This window comes from Malania oleifera, chromosome 7 (genome assembly GCF_029873635.1).
Source record: "Malania oleifera isolate guangnan ecotype guangnan chromosome 7, ASM2987363v1, whole genome shotgun sequence".
Taxonomy (NCBI): Eukaryota; Viridiplantae; Streptophyta; class Magnoliopsida; order Santalales; family Ximeniaceae; genus Malania; species Malania oleifera.
Window position 1 is genome coordinate 75043115 of NC_080423.1, and position 18219 is coordinate 75061333.

The window sequence follows — 18219 nt, forward strand, 5'->3', positions numbered from 1 at the left end:
TAGCTTGAGTCCATTGTATGAAACCCAAATTTTGTTTTTACTGCCAATCTAATTTGAATTTGAAAATAATGGTTACAATTTCGATACTAGTTTAAATATCTGGAGACAATTATTTAAGAAATGTGTTTAATTTCTATTTAAACACTGCAGCCACTTTAGAAAATCATAATCTTCTTCCCTCATCTTTCTACACTGTCTTTATATTTGTGGAGGGAGGTACAAGTACAGCATCATAGAGAAGATTAAGGGGATAATGAGGAAGAATTAAAATTTAAGAGGCCTTCTATGTCAACATTTTGTCAACGGTTGGACCCGGGTAAACCAATCAGGGGATGCCACATTACCTGCGATGGCATCCTGGCCGATGCCTCGTGATAGATAGTGCTACTGAAATTCGAAGGACTGACATGGAAGCATAAACCAAGCCAAGTCAATATGCTACATTATGTATTCAATCAGGATCCAAGTACACCACTCGTCATTTATCAAGAAGCTAGCATATGTGATGGTGCTCAAAATTCATCAGCAATGAATAATTTATCTATAATTAGATGTATCAGAGATACCCAAGCATGAAATCACAGAGGGGTTTTGAGGCATAAAACTAGAATCCCCCGCGAGCTTTTGATCGAGCCGCGAATAACAATCCACTGCCTTGATCGGGATCGATGGAATTTTTTGCTGCATTGTCGGTGGAGTTCTCCATTGAGGAAGTGGCCCTGAAAGAATAAGTGTCTCGAGCAATGGCCCTGCCTCGAGCACTGCCTGCATCAGTCTTCCTTTCTCAGGCAGCGATTTTCCCTTAACAATACCATCAATCGTTGCGGAAGCACGATCGGCTATGGCTTTTCCAGAGTAATCTTCGCTCACCGGGACAGACCCATTACCGTATTCTGAACCAAAAGGCAGTTTTGACATGGTGTTCTTGTTGGAGAAGTTCGAAGACGAAACCGAGTTGAAGAAGCAATTTGGCGGGGATGAAACATATGAGTGGGGATTGTACGTCTCGGGTAAGCCGCTGGGTATGCTTGAGCTTGCTCTCGGTGGTCTTGGAGGGAGGCTTTCGGACGGGGTATGCGGAAGCAGGCGGGAGGCTTTCGCTGATGCCGATGGCAAGGCCTGGTTAAGTTTCTGCAGTTGATCCCTTGCTTCATCTCTTTCCTGGCGGGCCACGGCCAAGAGCTGGAGTAACTGATTTATGTTCTCCTTGCTTTTTCTCATCTCTGCTTGGGCTTCTGTTCTTATTGTTTCTAACTCAAAGGTGGTGCACAGAAGCTTGTGTTTCAGCTCATCAATACTCTCCTGAACCTAAATTAATGGCATGATTCATAAGGATTCAAAATTTTAACACCACATATACTCCCAAAAAGGATCAGATCAGTGTTGGTTGTGAGAAAATTTTCAAAATTAAGTTGAGCGTAGGAAGAAAAGTTGAGTGTCAGAGACATCTCTCATAAAGAGGAAAGGAAATTGAGACACAGGGCTAATGGTGAGTTATAATATGAACCATGAACAATGCTCTGTTTTTTGACTCGAAAAGTTTAACTACATCTACATTTTTTAGTATTAGTTAAAAGTACAAAAGTATCATTTTGATTTCCATTGATGCTGAGATATTCTGATTCCATGCACAAGGAACAGGAGGACTGAATAAAGGCAGGGGAAAGGAAATCAATACATCAGCCTGGTGAATCACATAGGTGCATCCATGGTTTGCTAATTCCATAGCTCCCGCGTGCCCCCGACGCACCCATCTCAACAAAAAAGGGGAAAACTTAAAAAAGAAATTCAACCGAGAAGTAGTTAGTATTAACAGCACATGTAAGGGGATTTGGAAAGAGCTGAGATTGTATCAGCATCTTTGAGCCTTGTTATCTTTCGAAGTTTGAATATTATGCTTCTAATCTACCGGGTGACCGGCTTTTTCCTTAATTCTTCCCTGTCTCGTAACAGGATGGGGTTTGAAGTTTAAACCCTTGAGAAACAATAGAGACTATTCATGCCTTTACTAGCGGGGCAGCTCGCGAGGGGGTTTGAAAAGTATGCCTTTACTTGAAAGGAAAGACAGCATACAAATTTGGAGATCCAACGGCTGTTTTTTTGCGAAATGAAATGAGGTGAGAATAAAAATTTTTTAAAAAAATTTAAGTGTAAAATTATGAAGAACCAAATTATAAATTTGATTCCATTCGGTCTACTGTCTTCCAATGCTTATCAACCTTCTAATGAATGCTGCTTCAAAAGAAACAAATTAAATGAATTATGGTGTTTAAAACTTTCTCACTTGTTAAAAGAATATGAATTCTGAAATGCAGGGAACCGCGCCTGTACTTTTAGGATTCCTTGGGTTTCAAAAGCAAGGAAAGGATTTGGAAGATATGAGTAATTAAACAAAGCCAAACGAGTACTATAAAATGCCATAATCCGAAAGAATGAGCAGATTTAGGAGCTGTAAATGTTTCAATATTAAACATCAGCAAAAAAAATCACCCATTTTCTCATTACATCAAAACAAATTTAATACAGAACACACATAATGATAAAAGATTACAGGAGTATCGCATTAAATTAATAACCCAGTGAAGATTCGAGCTTCAAATCACATCCCAAATCTACCTTTTATACCTAATTAAAAAAAAAAAAAAAAAAACAGAACAGACTAAACACCACGCAGAGTAATTAATAAATTAGTGAAAACTGCAGAGCAGAGTAACATTCCAATTCCAATCAGAACAAAAACAGAAAGCAAAAACAGTCCAAACCCACAACACAAAAAGCAATTTCGTAACACAGAGTAGACACCCCGAAAGAAGATCTCCAGAAATATAGTCCCCACCTCTTGATAACCCCAAAGAGAATCCATCTCTGTTTCTCTCTCTGTTTCTCCGGGGAGAGGATGAAGATGAGAAGAGGTGATGGGGTATAGAAGAAGTTCCAGAAACAGAAGGGGTTATATCTTCATTGAAACAGCAATAAAGATATTTGAAAACCGACCATAAAAGCTATGAGTGCCTTTTAATGACAACAGCAGAGCAGCCCGCAAAAGAAACCATCCGGGCTTATAGGGATACTGGCTTCTTCTTCCTCTTCTTCTTCTTCTTCCTCTCTCTGCTATTCTATTTTTGTTAACCCAACTGAATTTTAATAAATTAGGAATAAACTAACCGTGGGGAGAAAACGTTTCAAGGCTAGTATGAAAGCACGTGCTTTTGCACGTGCATAGCTTTTTTTTTAAAAATGATTTTGTTATTAAAAAATTTGTAATAGTGTAATATCAGAGGGTTCCCCATTTAATAATAATGTAATAATTTAATGATAATATTAAATTATTTTGTTATTAAATAATAATAATGTAATATCATAGGGTTCCCCACACCATTAAATAATAATAATGATAATAATAATTATTATTATCATGCTAGGTAAGATTAGCTATCCTTCTTCGCGTAACTTATTTATAAGAGTATGTTATGAGTGAGTTATTAATTCAAACGTTGGATTTATCATATAACTTTTATTATTATTATTATTATTATTCAAAACAACAAGTTATGAGTGAGTTGTCAAATAACTCACTAAGATATATTTGCTTGGACCTTTGGATACTTGAGTACTTCAACTTTAAATTGATAAGGCATTATATAATCCCTCTATTTAATGCACTTTTGATTTGCTAGATAATTGCATTTAAAACTTGTATTAGTAATCAAAAATTACTTTTTTTTTAATCAAATTTAGCCGTAAATTCTAAGACCCCATTTCGTATTTGAAAAATGCTTAAATAATTTTTTTTTTCATCTTAATAGTTGCCAAAAAAATAAAAAATATATCAAAGCCATAAATAGAAATTTAATTTTACATATTATTGATACTTATTTTAAATTTTTAAATATATTAAGTTGAACATATTTTCATTTTAATGATATCTGATGTAGAATGAAAACACAATAAAAAATAAATTTCTTTTATTTTTCTTTCTTTTCCCTTTCCTAATAAATACCGGATCAAATCATATTTTGCAGGGTATAAATCGATTCAAATCAATGACTTTGATAAAAGAAAAAAATAAAAAAAAAAACATTATATTTGCATTATGCATTTTCTATGTAAAATATTCATGATTGAGAATAAATTTTTAAATTTTTTTTTTGTCAATTAAATTACTATATATATTTTCTCTTTTTACTTCCCTTGACAATTAAAAGACAAAAAAAAAAAAAATATTATATATATATATAACGTATTTTAAGTTTCAAAAGGTACTTAAATATTTTCATTAATTTTCCTTAACCTTGTGCTTCAAAGTTTAGATTCTGGGGCTTCATTTAGATTTACCTAAATTTTAATAAAATGCAACATAAAAATCATATTAAACTTACTACAAGTTATTCTAATTCATGCAAATCCAAATATCAAATCTAATTTTTTTTTTTTTTTTGTTTTGGAACGTATATAATCTAAATATATGTGTTCGCTTTAGTAATGCAGTAATATCTGAGTTAATTATACTTATAATCATAACCTAGCTGGGTTGACTCGAGTGGTAAAAGCAACTTGTGATTTTGGTGATCTCAAGGTCATGTGTTCAATTCTCCATTGAGAGTTTACTTCGGTGAATTACCAGGAGTGTATCAATGGGCGGATGACTTTCACCTCCTGAGTTTGGTACCGCACCATAGTGTCCAAAATGAACATGGGATATTATACATAAAATTTTCAAAAACAAATCCTATAATTATCCAAATATATTCTAAAAATCATTCATAAATATTTCAAAATATACTCCCAATCATCAAACTTAGGAGTTTGGCCATTCAAGTTGACAACTCACTCATAAATCTTTGTTAATGATAAGTTACTTTGAGAGAGCAATTAACCCTACCTAGCATAATAATAATAATGATAATAATAACCCCTAGGGTGTGGTTTAGGTGGTAGTACAAGCTGCGAGAGTGCCTCTTACGAGATCAAGTGTTCAAACTCTCCCGGACTCGTTTCCGCCCCTGAACTCCTGAATTTACCCTCCCTTTGGAGTTGTGGGGTCAACTTCAAGGGGCGCAGAATTAGTCACGTGGACCGTAAAACGGACAGGTGGATACCTGGTGCGTAATCCAAAAAAAAAAATGATAATAATAATAATAATAATAATAATAATAATAATAATAATAATAATAATAATAATAATAAAAGTTATATGATGAATCCAAGGACGTTTGAATTAATAACTCACTTATAACATGCTGTTCAGATTTATATAACCACAACCTAGCTGGATTGGCTCAAGTTGTCATGCCTTGAAAATATAAAACTGTCTCTGATACCATAATTGTAATGACTTGAACCCATTGGGGTCCAAGGGCGACTCTCCATAAATTAATTCAATGCATGTGTCGACGTAATAGGTCACGCCCGTATTTGATGATGACAAATACTCATTATATCTAATGGGTGTTTGAGATTATGTGTAGGAACTAAAATTGACAGATCTTAATGCACATAGAAGAAAGTGAAGAGTGAAGACCCAATTTTTTGTGTTGTAATATATTTAATATATGTAAAAGGTCTGTAATAGTAATAAGGGCTTTTGGTTTGTAATAATCTCACACACATTACATGCATGGTCTAATAGGTAAGCTCAAATCGAAACATAACTGAAATAGGACTTAGAAAAGACCTTAGGACACTCACACATTCACTTGTATGTGTTATACTTTTGAATAGGGTGTTTTTTGGATGAAATAGGACCGAAATGTACAAAATGTACACACTCAGTCGACCGGGACCTCACGTTCATTTTGACCCCTGTCGACCGAACCTAGTCCGGGTCAACTAGTTGACCACAGCTCGGTCGACTGAACTCCTATAGTTCATTTGGCCCCTGTTGACCGAACCTTTTCGGAAGTCAACATTTTGACCCCCTAGTCGACCGAGAACTTTTTGTATACCACCAACTTGGTCGACCGAGTTTCCATGTGTGGGAACCCAATGGTCTGGTCGATCGACCAGTCTAGTTCAAATTGACCCTGGTCGACCGAACCTCGCAAATATTGAAAAATTGCTCTCGGTCATACATGTCTGATCGACTGAACGGGCAGTTCATTTTTGGCATGGTCGACTGAATCCCAAGAACTTGTATCGACCGAACTTGTTATGGTCGACTGGTGCTCTCGGGTTGGACTTATTTTTTTACTGTGGTTAACTCAGTAAAACAGGTTTAAAATAATTAAATAATGTTAAAACTTTCGTAATTATTCCAATCATGTCCGTAATGGTAATAATTCAGGTGAAGTCTATATATATCCCTTCATTTGGAATGATTAGAAACTTAATTAGCCAACTTGATTAAAAATTCTCTCTCAAGCTCAAAATTCCTACTACTCATTTTTACACTCCATTCACTCACTCTTACCCTCTCTCATTGCAAAAACTCTTCATAAGTTTAGTTTGAGTGATTGATTGAAAGGCTTGCTCTCCTTGATTTGCTTGTGTGATACGATTTTCTTGAGAGTCAAACCTAAGTGTTCTTAGGGGACTTTGTTGATAAACTTGTATTAAACTTCTGAGTATTGCATATTCATTGCAATATCTTGGGAAGTTTGTATTTGTTTTTGGATTACAAAAACTATTTCAAAACATTTTCAAATATCTTGAGTTATTTATCTTGATATAGCTTTGAAAAGATATTTGTTTATGTGATATTAATCTTTGTTGCAATATTCATTGTCATCATCAAAAGGGGGGAGAATGTTGACCTTACAGGTCACGTCCGATTTTGATAATGACAAATACTCATTATATCTAATGGGTGTTTAAGTTTATGTGCACAAACTAAATTTGACAGATCTTAATGCATATAGAAGAAAGTGAAGAGTGAAGTCCCAATTTTTTTTGTTGTAATATATTTCATTTATGTAAAGGGTTTGTAATAGTAATTAGGACTTTTGGTTTGTAATAATCACACACACATCACATGCATGGTCTAATAGGTAAGTTCAAATCGAAACATAACTGAAACAGGACTTAGAAAAGACCCTAGGACACTCACACACTCACTTGTATGTGTTATACTTTTGAATAGGGTGTTTGTTGGATGAAACAAGACCAAAGTGCACAAAATGTGCACACTCAATCGACTGACACCTCACGTTCATTTTGACCCCAATCGATCGAACCTGGTCCGGGTCATTTGGTTGATTATAGCTCGGTCGACCGAACTCTTGTAGTTCATTTGGCCCAGGTCGACTGAACCTCTTAGGAAGTCAACATTTTGACCCCTTAGTCGATCAAGAACTTTTTGTATACCACCAACATTGTCGATCTAGTTCCCATATGTGGGAACCCAACGGTCTAGTCGACCGACCAGTCCAGTTTAAATTGACCCTGGTCAACCAAACCTCGCGAATATTGAAAAATCGCCCTTGGACATACATGTCCGATAGACCAAACGGGTAGTTCATTTTTGGCCCGGTCGACCGAACCCCAAGAACTTGGGTCAACCAAACTTGTCCTGGTCGACCGGTGCTCCCGGGTTGAACTTATTTTTTTACTGTGGTTAACTCAGTAAAATAGATTTAAAATAATTAAATAATTTTAAAACTTTTCTAATTATTCTAACCATGTCCCTAACAGTTATAATTCAGGGGAAGTCTATATATATCCCTTCATTTGGAGTGATTAGAAACTTAATTAGCCAACTTGATTAAAAATTCTCTCTCAAGCTCAAAATTCCTACTACTCATTTTTACACTCCATTCACTCACTCTTACCCTCTCTCATTGCAAAAACTCTTCGTAAGTTTAGTTTGAGGGATTGTTTGAAAGGCTTGCTCTTCTTGATTTGCTTGTGTGATATGATTTTCATGAGGGCCAAAGCTAAGTGTTCTTGGGGGACTTTGTTGATAAGTCTTGCCTAAGAAGACTTGCATTAAACTTCTGAGTATTGCATATTCATTGCAATATCTTGGGAAATTTGTATTTATTTTGGGATTGCATAAACTATTTTAAAACATTTTCAAATATCTTGAGCGATTTATCTTTTCATAACTTTGAAAAGATATTTGTTTATGTGATATTAATCTTTGTTACAATATTCATTGACCTACATATTATTTGCTGAATACAAAGATTAAATAATTGTTGCAAACCAAGCATATACATTATTTGATATTTGCACGATTGAGATATTCTGCTGATTGGAATATTTGAAACTTGATTGACTTTTTTGTTTGAGCACGTTGATTGAATTTTTTGTGATACAAAGATTACACTTGTTTGCACTCTCACGCACTGATTACATTGATAGAAAATATATTTGAGAGTTGATATATTAAACCACACTGAGTTTACATATTAAATTATTTTGTAGTGTATGTGATTGAGCGTATCTGAGTACATATCTGCTTTACACAAAAGCACAATTACTGTACCAATATTCTTTGATTGTAAAATCTGAGTGTTTCCAGGCGTGGCCTGAGGGGGCGGTAATCCAGCCCCGTAAGGATTGGTTGTAAAGGTTGAGGTCAGCCCTGTGCTAATTGACCTAGTTTGTTTAAGTGCTGCTCCACCCGCTTAAGTGAGTAATTATAGTGGTAATCCTTGTGCTTGTTAGTTAAGGTGGGGATGTAGACAATTGGTCGAACCTCGATAACATTTCTGCGTGTCACTCTTACTTTACTGCTTTCTAGTGCATGTTAGCTTAATTAAATTGCTTTATTTAATTTTGGGTATATATTTATATTACTTGCACTAGATTGACCATAGGGTTGTGAATATACTGTTGCTAGGATATTTACCTAGGGATTAAATTTTAAAAATACCAATTCACCCCTCCTCTTGGGATCACGGTAAAAGCTAACAGCATGCAGCGAAAATAACTTAAACCTCAAATACCATACCAGAGTACTAAAACCATCACAGTCACATCGTTTGCATTTGTACATCCAGATAACCTTATTAAATCTCCAGGAAAAAAAACATATATAAATAACTTAATATCACACTATACTTACACTAAACTATAATAACTAACATCCCGCCCCGTAACTCGCTAGGCTTGATTTTCTGTATTTCCCAAAATGTGAAAATATTTATTGGGGTGAGACACTTCTTAGAAAGACGAAATAGATTATTATCAGTGTGTGAAAAAAATGAGTTTTTATGTAAGAAAAATACATCCATTAAATTAACTTTAAATAAAAATGGCATTTGTAAAATATAACTCACACCTATATAGTAAAAAAAATACTTATTTTCCTTCAGTTAACAACTCTGGCTTAGTAATAGCCTCAATTACATAAATCTACAAGTATGTATAAAAGAACCTCTCATTTTGGACTAACGATATGTTTAACCCCCATGACGGGTTGTGCGGTCTGAAGATTGGACTTAGCCTTGGTTGACCTACCAAGACTAAATCAAAATAACTCATCTGTGAGTCCAATTCGCCTACCGTTTCCTGGTCTGGACTCCAGGAGGGTACACAACCCTTCTCTGGCCAAATCGACTTTTCATCCACCAACACTCTTAGAACAGTGTGGCTGCACTGATTCTTGTCTGTAGCTACGGTACCAAGCATCCACTGGTCCATCAAGGTTCTTAGAACATATAATGAAATTTAGATAATATAATAGAATGCATGATCTCAATTCTCAACACATAATTCATAGTAATATCTCCCCATCATTCTCAATAATAAATTTCTCAACAACCAACTTCTCAACACACAATTCACAATAATTTTTCCAAAATTTTCCAATGATCCACGTGATTGGTATTTAGACAGTCAAATTCAAAATATCCGCATTATTCCCAACAATTCTAGAAATTAGTATAATACCACAACTTTTACCATATAATACCATAAAAATTCCAACAAGTTTAAATATGCAATATAATATATTATTCTCATGCCACACAATTTTAGTGTTATATCATAGTCTAGTAAATTGACTGGAGAAAGTATGTCATAATACACTCAATATATTTTGCTAAAAATAAGGGTATGATCACCTCTACAGTTTTAATTTAACTCAGAAATATATATATATATATATATATATATCATAGGAAAAAGGAGATGATCACCCTACACACTTTTATTTTCCCAAATACGTATATAATAAACCCAAAATCATAAATTTCATACGCTTGATTCATTTAGAAAATCCAATAAAATATTTATGCATCCAAATACCCAAGTTTAATCGGTTTAATTCCAAAATAAACTGACCTAATCTATTCCCCTTACCTTAGTCCTGGAGTAGTGCCTACGACGTCCAAACGATGAAATCTCTCTGGTTAAAATGTTGAGTAGTGGAGCTGGGACCCAGAAATGATGTTTGTTTTTCAATTTGACCGAGGTACGCAAGCAAAATTAAGAGAGAGAAAGAGAGAATGAAGAGAGAGAGAGAGAGAGAGAGAGAGAGAGAGAGAGCAAAACCTGAAGGGGGGGGGGGTTTTTAAAACTTCCTAAGGAAGTTTCCTGCTTCCTTTATATATATATATATATATATATATATATATATATGTGTGTGTGTGTGTGTGTGTGTGTGTGTGTGTGTGTGTATGTATATATATATATAATATATAAGATTATAATATTATATCTTTATATTAAAGGATTTTATATTAACATATATTATTATATTATAATCTATTACTTAATAAATATTATTATTTTGTTAATTATTATTATTATTATTATTCTGGGTTACTACATCCTCCCCTCCTTATAAAAATTTTGTCCTTGAAATTTGCTAACCATCACTTATCACAACCTCTAGAATTTACTGTAATAATAACCCAACTCTAGAAAGAGCCGACAACCACCCACATAGCGGCCTCATCCCAAGTTCATTAATGACTCTCACTTATAGTAGATACTGAATCCAACTTCCTCTAAAATCCAACACACATGCCCGCAATATATCTTCCAATAACTGAATCGTCCTCCCAGATTGTCCATCAGTTTGGGGAGGAAATGTTGTGCAAAAGGTAAGGTGTTATCCCAAGGCTTTCTGCAAGCTTTTCCAAAATTGGAAAGTGAATCGTGGATCCCGATCTGATATGATGGATACTAGTACATCGTGTAGTCTAACTATCTCCTGAACATACAACTCTGCTACTCTATTCATGGTGTAGCTAACCTTGATTGAAACAAAATGGGCAGTTTTTGTTAAACAATCAACAATTACCCAAATGACATTTTTTCCATAAAGTGCTAATGGTAACCTTGTTATAAAATCTATGGAAATATGCTCCCACTTTCACTCAGGAATGTGGAGTGGTTGTAATGACCCAGTTGATCTCTGATGTTCAACCTTCACTTGCTGACAGGTAAGACACTACTCCACGAATCGAATAATTTCTCTTTTCATGTTGCTCAACCATAAAGATGCTCAAAAATCCCGATACATTTTGGTACTTCTTGGATACATGGTATAAAGAAAGCGATGATCCTCTTCTAGAATTGTTCTTTTAATCTCTACATCATTGGGTACACATAATCTGGTGTAAAACCTCAAAACCCTATCATCTGAGATGTTAAAATCCACCCTCAATTCACTCTGTACTTTACCCATAATCCTCACCAACTCTGTATTTTTCATCTGTGTGGCTTTAATCTTTTCCAGTAAGGTTGGTTGGATTACCAGATTAGCAATGAAAGCCTGATCATTTCCCTCCACTATTTCTACACCAAATCTTTCCAAATCCATTATGATTTGATGTTGAGCTATCACTGCTGAGACTGATGCATTCTCTAACTTTCGACTTAACGCATCAACTGCCACATTAGCCCTCCTTGGGTGGTAGTTGATGGTACAATCATAGTCTTTTATTAGTTCTAGCCATCTCTTATGTTTTATATTTAGTTCCTTTTATGTGAAGAAGTACTTGAGACTTTTATTGTCCATAAAAATTTCGCACTTTTCAACATACAGGTAGTGTCTCCAGATTTTCAACGCAAATACCACTGCTGCCAATTCCAAATCGTGCGCAGGATAGTTCTTTTGTACTCCTTGAGTTGCCGAGAAGCATATGCAATAACCTTCTCCTATTGCATTAATATGCACCCAAGCCCTTTTTGAGATACATCACTGTAAATCACAAAACCACCTACTCCTAAAGGAATTGTTAGTACCGAGGCAGTGATGAGTTGCTGCCTTAATTCTTGGAAACTTTGCTCACATTTATCAGTCCACTCATACTTCACATTCTTTCTTGTTAACCTTGTCAGAGGACTTGATAATTTAGAAAACCTTTCCATGAATCGATGATAATACCCTGTCAGACCTAAGAAACTCTTGACCTCATAAATATTCTCAAGTCTCGCCCAATCCACTACTGCCTCTATCTTACTTGGGTCCACAAAAATCCCACCCTTGGATATCACATGTCCTAGGAAGGTAACTTTTTCCAACTAGAACTCAAATTTCTTAAATTTGGCGTAAAGCTTCCTTTCTCTTAACACTACAAAAAATCAGGGTATTAGTGACGGTTTTACAATAGTTGCTATATATATATCGTTACTACTAACTTTTATTGATGAATTAAAAATTTCTTCACTAATAATGGAGTATTAGTGACGGATCATAATCGTCACTAAAACCCTAATAAAGTCACTATAAAGTCTAGAGCGACTCAACTCAAATTCGTCACTAATAGTGGGTATTAGTGACAAATTACAAATTCGTCACTAATAGTAGGGCATTAGTGAAAGATTCAAATTCGTCACTAATAGTAGGGTATTAGTGACGGATTACAATTTCGTCACTAATACTATGACATTAGTGAATGATTCAAATTTGTCACTAATACTATGACATTAGTGAAGGATTCAAATTTGTCACTAATAGTAAGGGCATTAGTGAAGGATTCAAATTCGGCACTAATAGTATGCTATTAGTGATGAATTTGAATCCTTCACTAATAATTAGAAAAATTAAAAAAACCTTTAATTCTAATTTTTTTAATTATATAAAATTCTGTAATTACATTTTCAAATACATAAACTGAAACCTTAATTACTACAAAATTCGTTGTTGACCCTATGGGTCATATCTTGTTTTGATTATGACAAATACTCTAGTATTTAATGGTTTGATGAGTTTGTGTGTAGGACCAATCAAACGTATCATATGGTGCACGCACATGGATTTGTAGAAGACGAAGATTCAAAATGTGTATTCAATGTAATTTATATTTATCATATTGAGTCTGTAATAGTAAATAGGAAATGATTTGTAATAATTAATGCCTTACTTGCATGGTAGGATCGATAAGCTCGTGACCATAGATAGACCTTAGGGAACACCCTTCGGTCGACCGACACCGGATTTTTTAGTGTCCTCGAACTAAAAAGGACCTAAATATGACCCTAGGATACTCACACATGCATATTTATGAATGGTCATTTGAATTGGGTGTTTGCATGCTTAAACATGACTAAAATGCTCGAAATAGGCGCATTCGGTCGATCGTACTTCACAATTCATTTCCTCCCGGTCGACCGAACCCGGACCAGGTCAACAGTTTGACCACAGTCCGGTCGACCGAACTCATATAGTTCATTTACACCCGGTTGACCGAACTGCCTTTGAGTCAACACTTTGGCCTCCTAGTCGATCGAGCCCAAAATGAACGCCAATGCTCTGGTCGACTGAGGGTCCTCGGGAGATGCCCCAACTGTCTGGTTGATCGAACCATCTAGTTCATTTCTTCCCTGTTGATCGAATTGCGCTGTTTGGAAAAATCGCTCTTCTTGGTCGACCGACCCTGTAGTTCAAATTTGGCTCGGTCAACCGAACCATATGAACTTCGGTCGACCGGACCTCTCGGGTTGCCCCTAATTTTTTACCGTGGTTAACTTTTTAAATGGGGTTAAAATAATTAAATTGTATTAAAACTTTCCTAATAATTCCAAGTGTATCTTAAACGGTTATATTTTGGGGGAAGTCTATATATACCCCCTCATTTGGAATAATTAGACAGAGATTAGCAAAAACAATTAGCAAATATCCTATGATTCTCAAAAGCTTTATTTCTCACTTCCAAGCTTCATTTTTCCATTCTTACTAATCCTCATTGCAAATCTTGCTAAGTAAGAGTGCTATTGTGAGTATCTAGTTTAGCTTATTCTCTCGTTTGTTCTAGTTGATTGATATATATGTATTTTTATTTGAGAGTAAGCTTGAAGTTTTTTCTAGGAGACTTCATTAATAAGTCCTCCATAGGAAAACTTTGTAGAGCTTGTGAGTTTTGCATCATCATTGCAATACTCAAGAGTTCGAATTGCTTTTGTTTGTGAAATAAATTTTTACGAACCATTTTCAAATATCCTATATGCTTATTTTTGAGAAAAATACTTTTGGGATATTTTACTTGTGAAGATCTTTGTTATTGCACCTTTTGATTGATAATATTATCTTGGTACAAAGATTAAATATTTTACAAACAAATTTCAAATATCTCTTGTGATTTATCTTGAGAAAAATTATTTTGAGATATTTGTTAGCATATTGAAGATCTTTGTTGCTATATCTTTTTATCTTGATACAAAGATCAAATAAATTTTGCAAACCATTTTTGAATATCTCTTGTGGGGTTATATTGACAAAAATATTGGTTGAGATATTTGAAGTGTGCTTGTGATCTTTACTTGTGCATTGTGATTGAATATATTGTGTGTTACAAAGATCATATCATTTGCACTCTCACGCACTTATTACATTGCTCATATAATTATTTGAGAGTAGACACTTAGACTACATTGAGCTTATCAAATCCTATCTTTTGGTAGTGTATTGATTATACTGTGCGCAACTAGGTACATATCTGCTTTACATGAAAGCACAATCACTGTACCATTTGAATTGAGAAATTACTATTGTATTTCTAGACGTGTCTTGAGGGAGCAGTAATCCAGCCCGGTAAAGATTGTGTCAGTTGAAGTCAACCATGTGTTAATTGACCTAATTGTAAAGGTTGAGGTCAGCCCTATGCTAATTGACCTGGTTGTTTAGGTGCCGCTCCACTCGCTAAGTGAGCCTATAGTCGTAATCCTTGTGCTTATTAGTCAAGGCGGGGACGTAGACAATTTGGTCAAACCTCGATAACATTTCTGGGTGTCGTCTCCTTTACTATTTTATTGTGCATGCTTGATTAAATTTCTATTGTAGTTTAAATTCCATTGTATATTTGCATTGATTTATTTTACATGCACTAGATTGACCTTAGGCTTGTGTAATACTGTTGATTAGTAGATTGACCTAAGCAATAAATTTTAAATACCCATTTCACCCCCCCTCTTGGGGTTGCACCAAAGCTAACATTCGTAAATCATTCAAAATTTTGAATTTAAATACAAATTCAATTAAAATAAAGAAATAACATATGTTTAGATAACAAAAATTATTTCAAAATTCAAATACAAATACTAGTACAAATTCAAATTAAAATACAAAAATTTCATTTGTTCAAATAACAATAAAAATTACAAAGAATTAGTCAAAAGTTGCATCTGATGACTGTAGTGCATACAAGCATGACATTGTACTGATGTTATGACAGCCGCGAATCCTACAAATTAAGAGTCATTAAAAAAAATTAGTATACAAATGTAGAAGAGCTAGCGCTCAGTATAATCAAGGAAAATAATTATATGATATAACAAATTCGCAAAGATTTCATAGTCATACATATTACACAATTTGTACGGTAGTAATATTAATAATGAAAAAAATAATATCTGTATTTAAAGCAAAACACTAAGTTCCCATATTTCCATTGAGTTGCACACTTAAAAGGTAGCCTATAAAGTCGAAGGGATGAAAGGGTCTTTGAATAACCATGAGAAGATACACACATAACTATACTTGCAACTTTATATATATATTATGTGTAATTACCTTTTAATTTTTCGAAAGGTAAAACTGAGTGAATTCATTAATAAACAAAGCTCAAGTCGAAAACCTAAGGATACAAAAGTGCAGGAAGACCCAAAACAGGAAACCAACAAGGCAATAAAAATAGTGTCCAGCCAACAAATCAACAAAAAAACTGAAGAGAACACCAATAATAGAAAATGTCAAAGCAGCTGAATCAGCTATTGAGAATTTGATAATGTTCATTAACCATACGTGTAATTATTATCTTAATATTGAGATACCTTTAGTTATGGAGGTTGTTTTATCTTTTTTTTTTTTTTTTTGTGATAGTGTTTAAAGTCTTTTAGGCATGTTTAGTCATGAAAATTATTTTATAATTTTTTTATATGATGGTGTTTAAGACCTTTCAAATAGTTGATTAATTTTTTAGGACATGAGGTTAGTCTGTCCTTTTACCCTAATCTCCAATTAAATAAATTTATGTATAATATATGAGTCCTCTGTTACCCTTTTTATAAGCTTAGGTGCTTACGAGCAGGTTTTAATTACGTCTTTAAAAATTACATTAATTAATTATTTAATTTGTATTCTTCTTAATCAATTTGCCATCCTAAAAAATAAATCAGTTTTTGGAGAAATCAGATAAGTTGAATAGAAGGGGATATGTGCATATGACTTCAAATAGGAGAGGACTTAAAATAGGAGTCATGTTTCATTACATGCTTCTCCTTTTAGATAGATGCATTTCGAAAGGTTTTGAAGGAAATTGAGAAAAATGAAAGGAAATGAAAGAATAAGTTACTCATAATTTAAGAGATAATGATAATCCATGCACGCATATTTATATATATACATACAAAATAACATACATATTAAGTTTGCTAGTAATTTTGTTGCAAAGAAAATGCTTAGAATGACTCCAATCTTTTGTAACATACATATAAACAAGAGTAAGGTTATTACTTTAACATTCATTTTATCATAATTATCATTGCACATAGTTTTTTTTTTTCAAAAAAATTTTATTGAAATTTCGGCAGCATGCCTTCTGTAAATTGGACATTTTCCCATAAAACCTGTACCTGATAGGTTCAAATAAGTCATTTATAAGAAGTTCAAGGCACACAAGAACCTATATCCACTACTAGCATGCAATAGACATCAACTGCATCCGTCATGCAGGAGGCATTCTAGACTAGCATGCAATCATGTAGCAATCAACAATTTACAACAGTGGTACATGTATCCATTAAATTCAGAATATAAATAGCAAAGAACGGTGGATAGTATTGAGTTCAGCGTAGCATTGTTATTCATCTAGGCATTTGGACATGGACGTTATGAGATGATGAGAGCATTTAATTTAAAAAATTATGAAGATGATGATCCCTCTGAGTTATGTATATATTCAACTTATGTCTTTTTCAAATTTTCAAATCCTTAGCCAAGTGTTTTTAATATTTTTAATGATTTAGGCTTAGCAATGAATGCTATAGGCTTATAGGACCAAGAATATATAAATGAATGCTTCTTTAAATGAACTAAGCCTACATTGTCTCATTTCTTATGATCCTAACTTTCACTCATCCTTTTAAAAATATTTTAACATTCATTTTATGATAATTATCGTTGCAAATGGTTTTTTTTTTTGAAAAAATTTTAACGAAATTTCGGCAGCATGCTGTCTGTAAATTGGACATTTTCTCATAAAACCTGCACCTGATAGGTTCAAATAAGTCATTTATAAGAAGTTCAAGGTACACGAGAACCTATATCCACTACCAACATGCAATACACATCAACTGCATCCGTCATGCAGGAGGCATTCTAGATTAGCATGCAATCATGAGCAATCAAAAATTCACAACAGTGGTACATGTATCCATTAAATTCAGAATATAAATAGTAGAGAACGGTGGATAGTATTGAGTTCAGTGTAGCATTGTTATTCATCTAGACATTTGGACATGAACGTTATGAGATGATGAGAGCATTTAATTTAAATAATTATGAAGATGATGCTCCCTCTGAGTTATGTATATATTCAACTTATGCCTTTTTTAAATTTTCAAATCCTTAGCCAAGTGTTTTTAATATTTTCAATGATTTAGGCTCAACAATGAATGCTATAGGCTTACCGGACCAAGAATATATAAATGAATGCTTCTTTAAATGAACTAAGCCTACATTGTCTCATTTCTTATGATTCCTAACTTTCACTTATCCTTTTATAAAATATTTTAACATTCATTTTATGATAATTATCGTTGCACATGGTTTTTTTTTTTTGAAAAAATTTTAACGAAATTTCGGCAGCATATCGTCTGTAAATTGGA

At 33.9% G+C, this 18219-nt stretch overlaps 1 protein-coding gene across 1 annotated transcript in view; it reads right to left on the reverse strand.

The window, feature by feature from the left end:
* Positions 1 to 537: 537 nt before the first annotated feature.
* The window catches only part of LOC131160895 (uncharacterized), a 30938-nt gene continuing 13256 nt past the window's right edge, over positions 538 to 18219 (reverse strand). The window contains exon 2 of the mRNA XM_058116770.1: positions 538 to 1308. Coding sequence (XP_057972753.1) covers positions 538 to 1308 — 771 coding nt within the window. The remainder of the gene's footprint in view (positions 1309 to 18219) is intronic.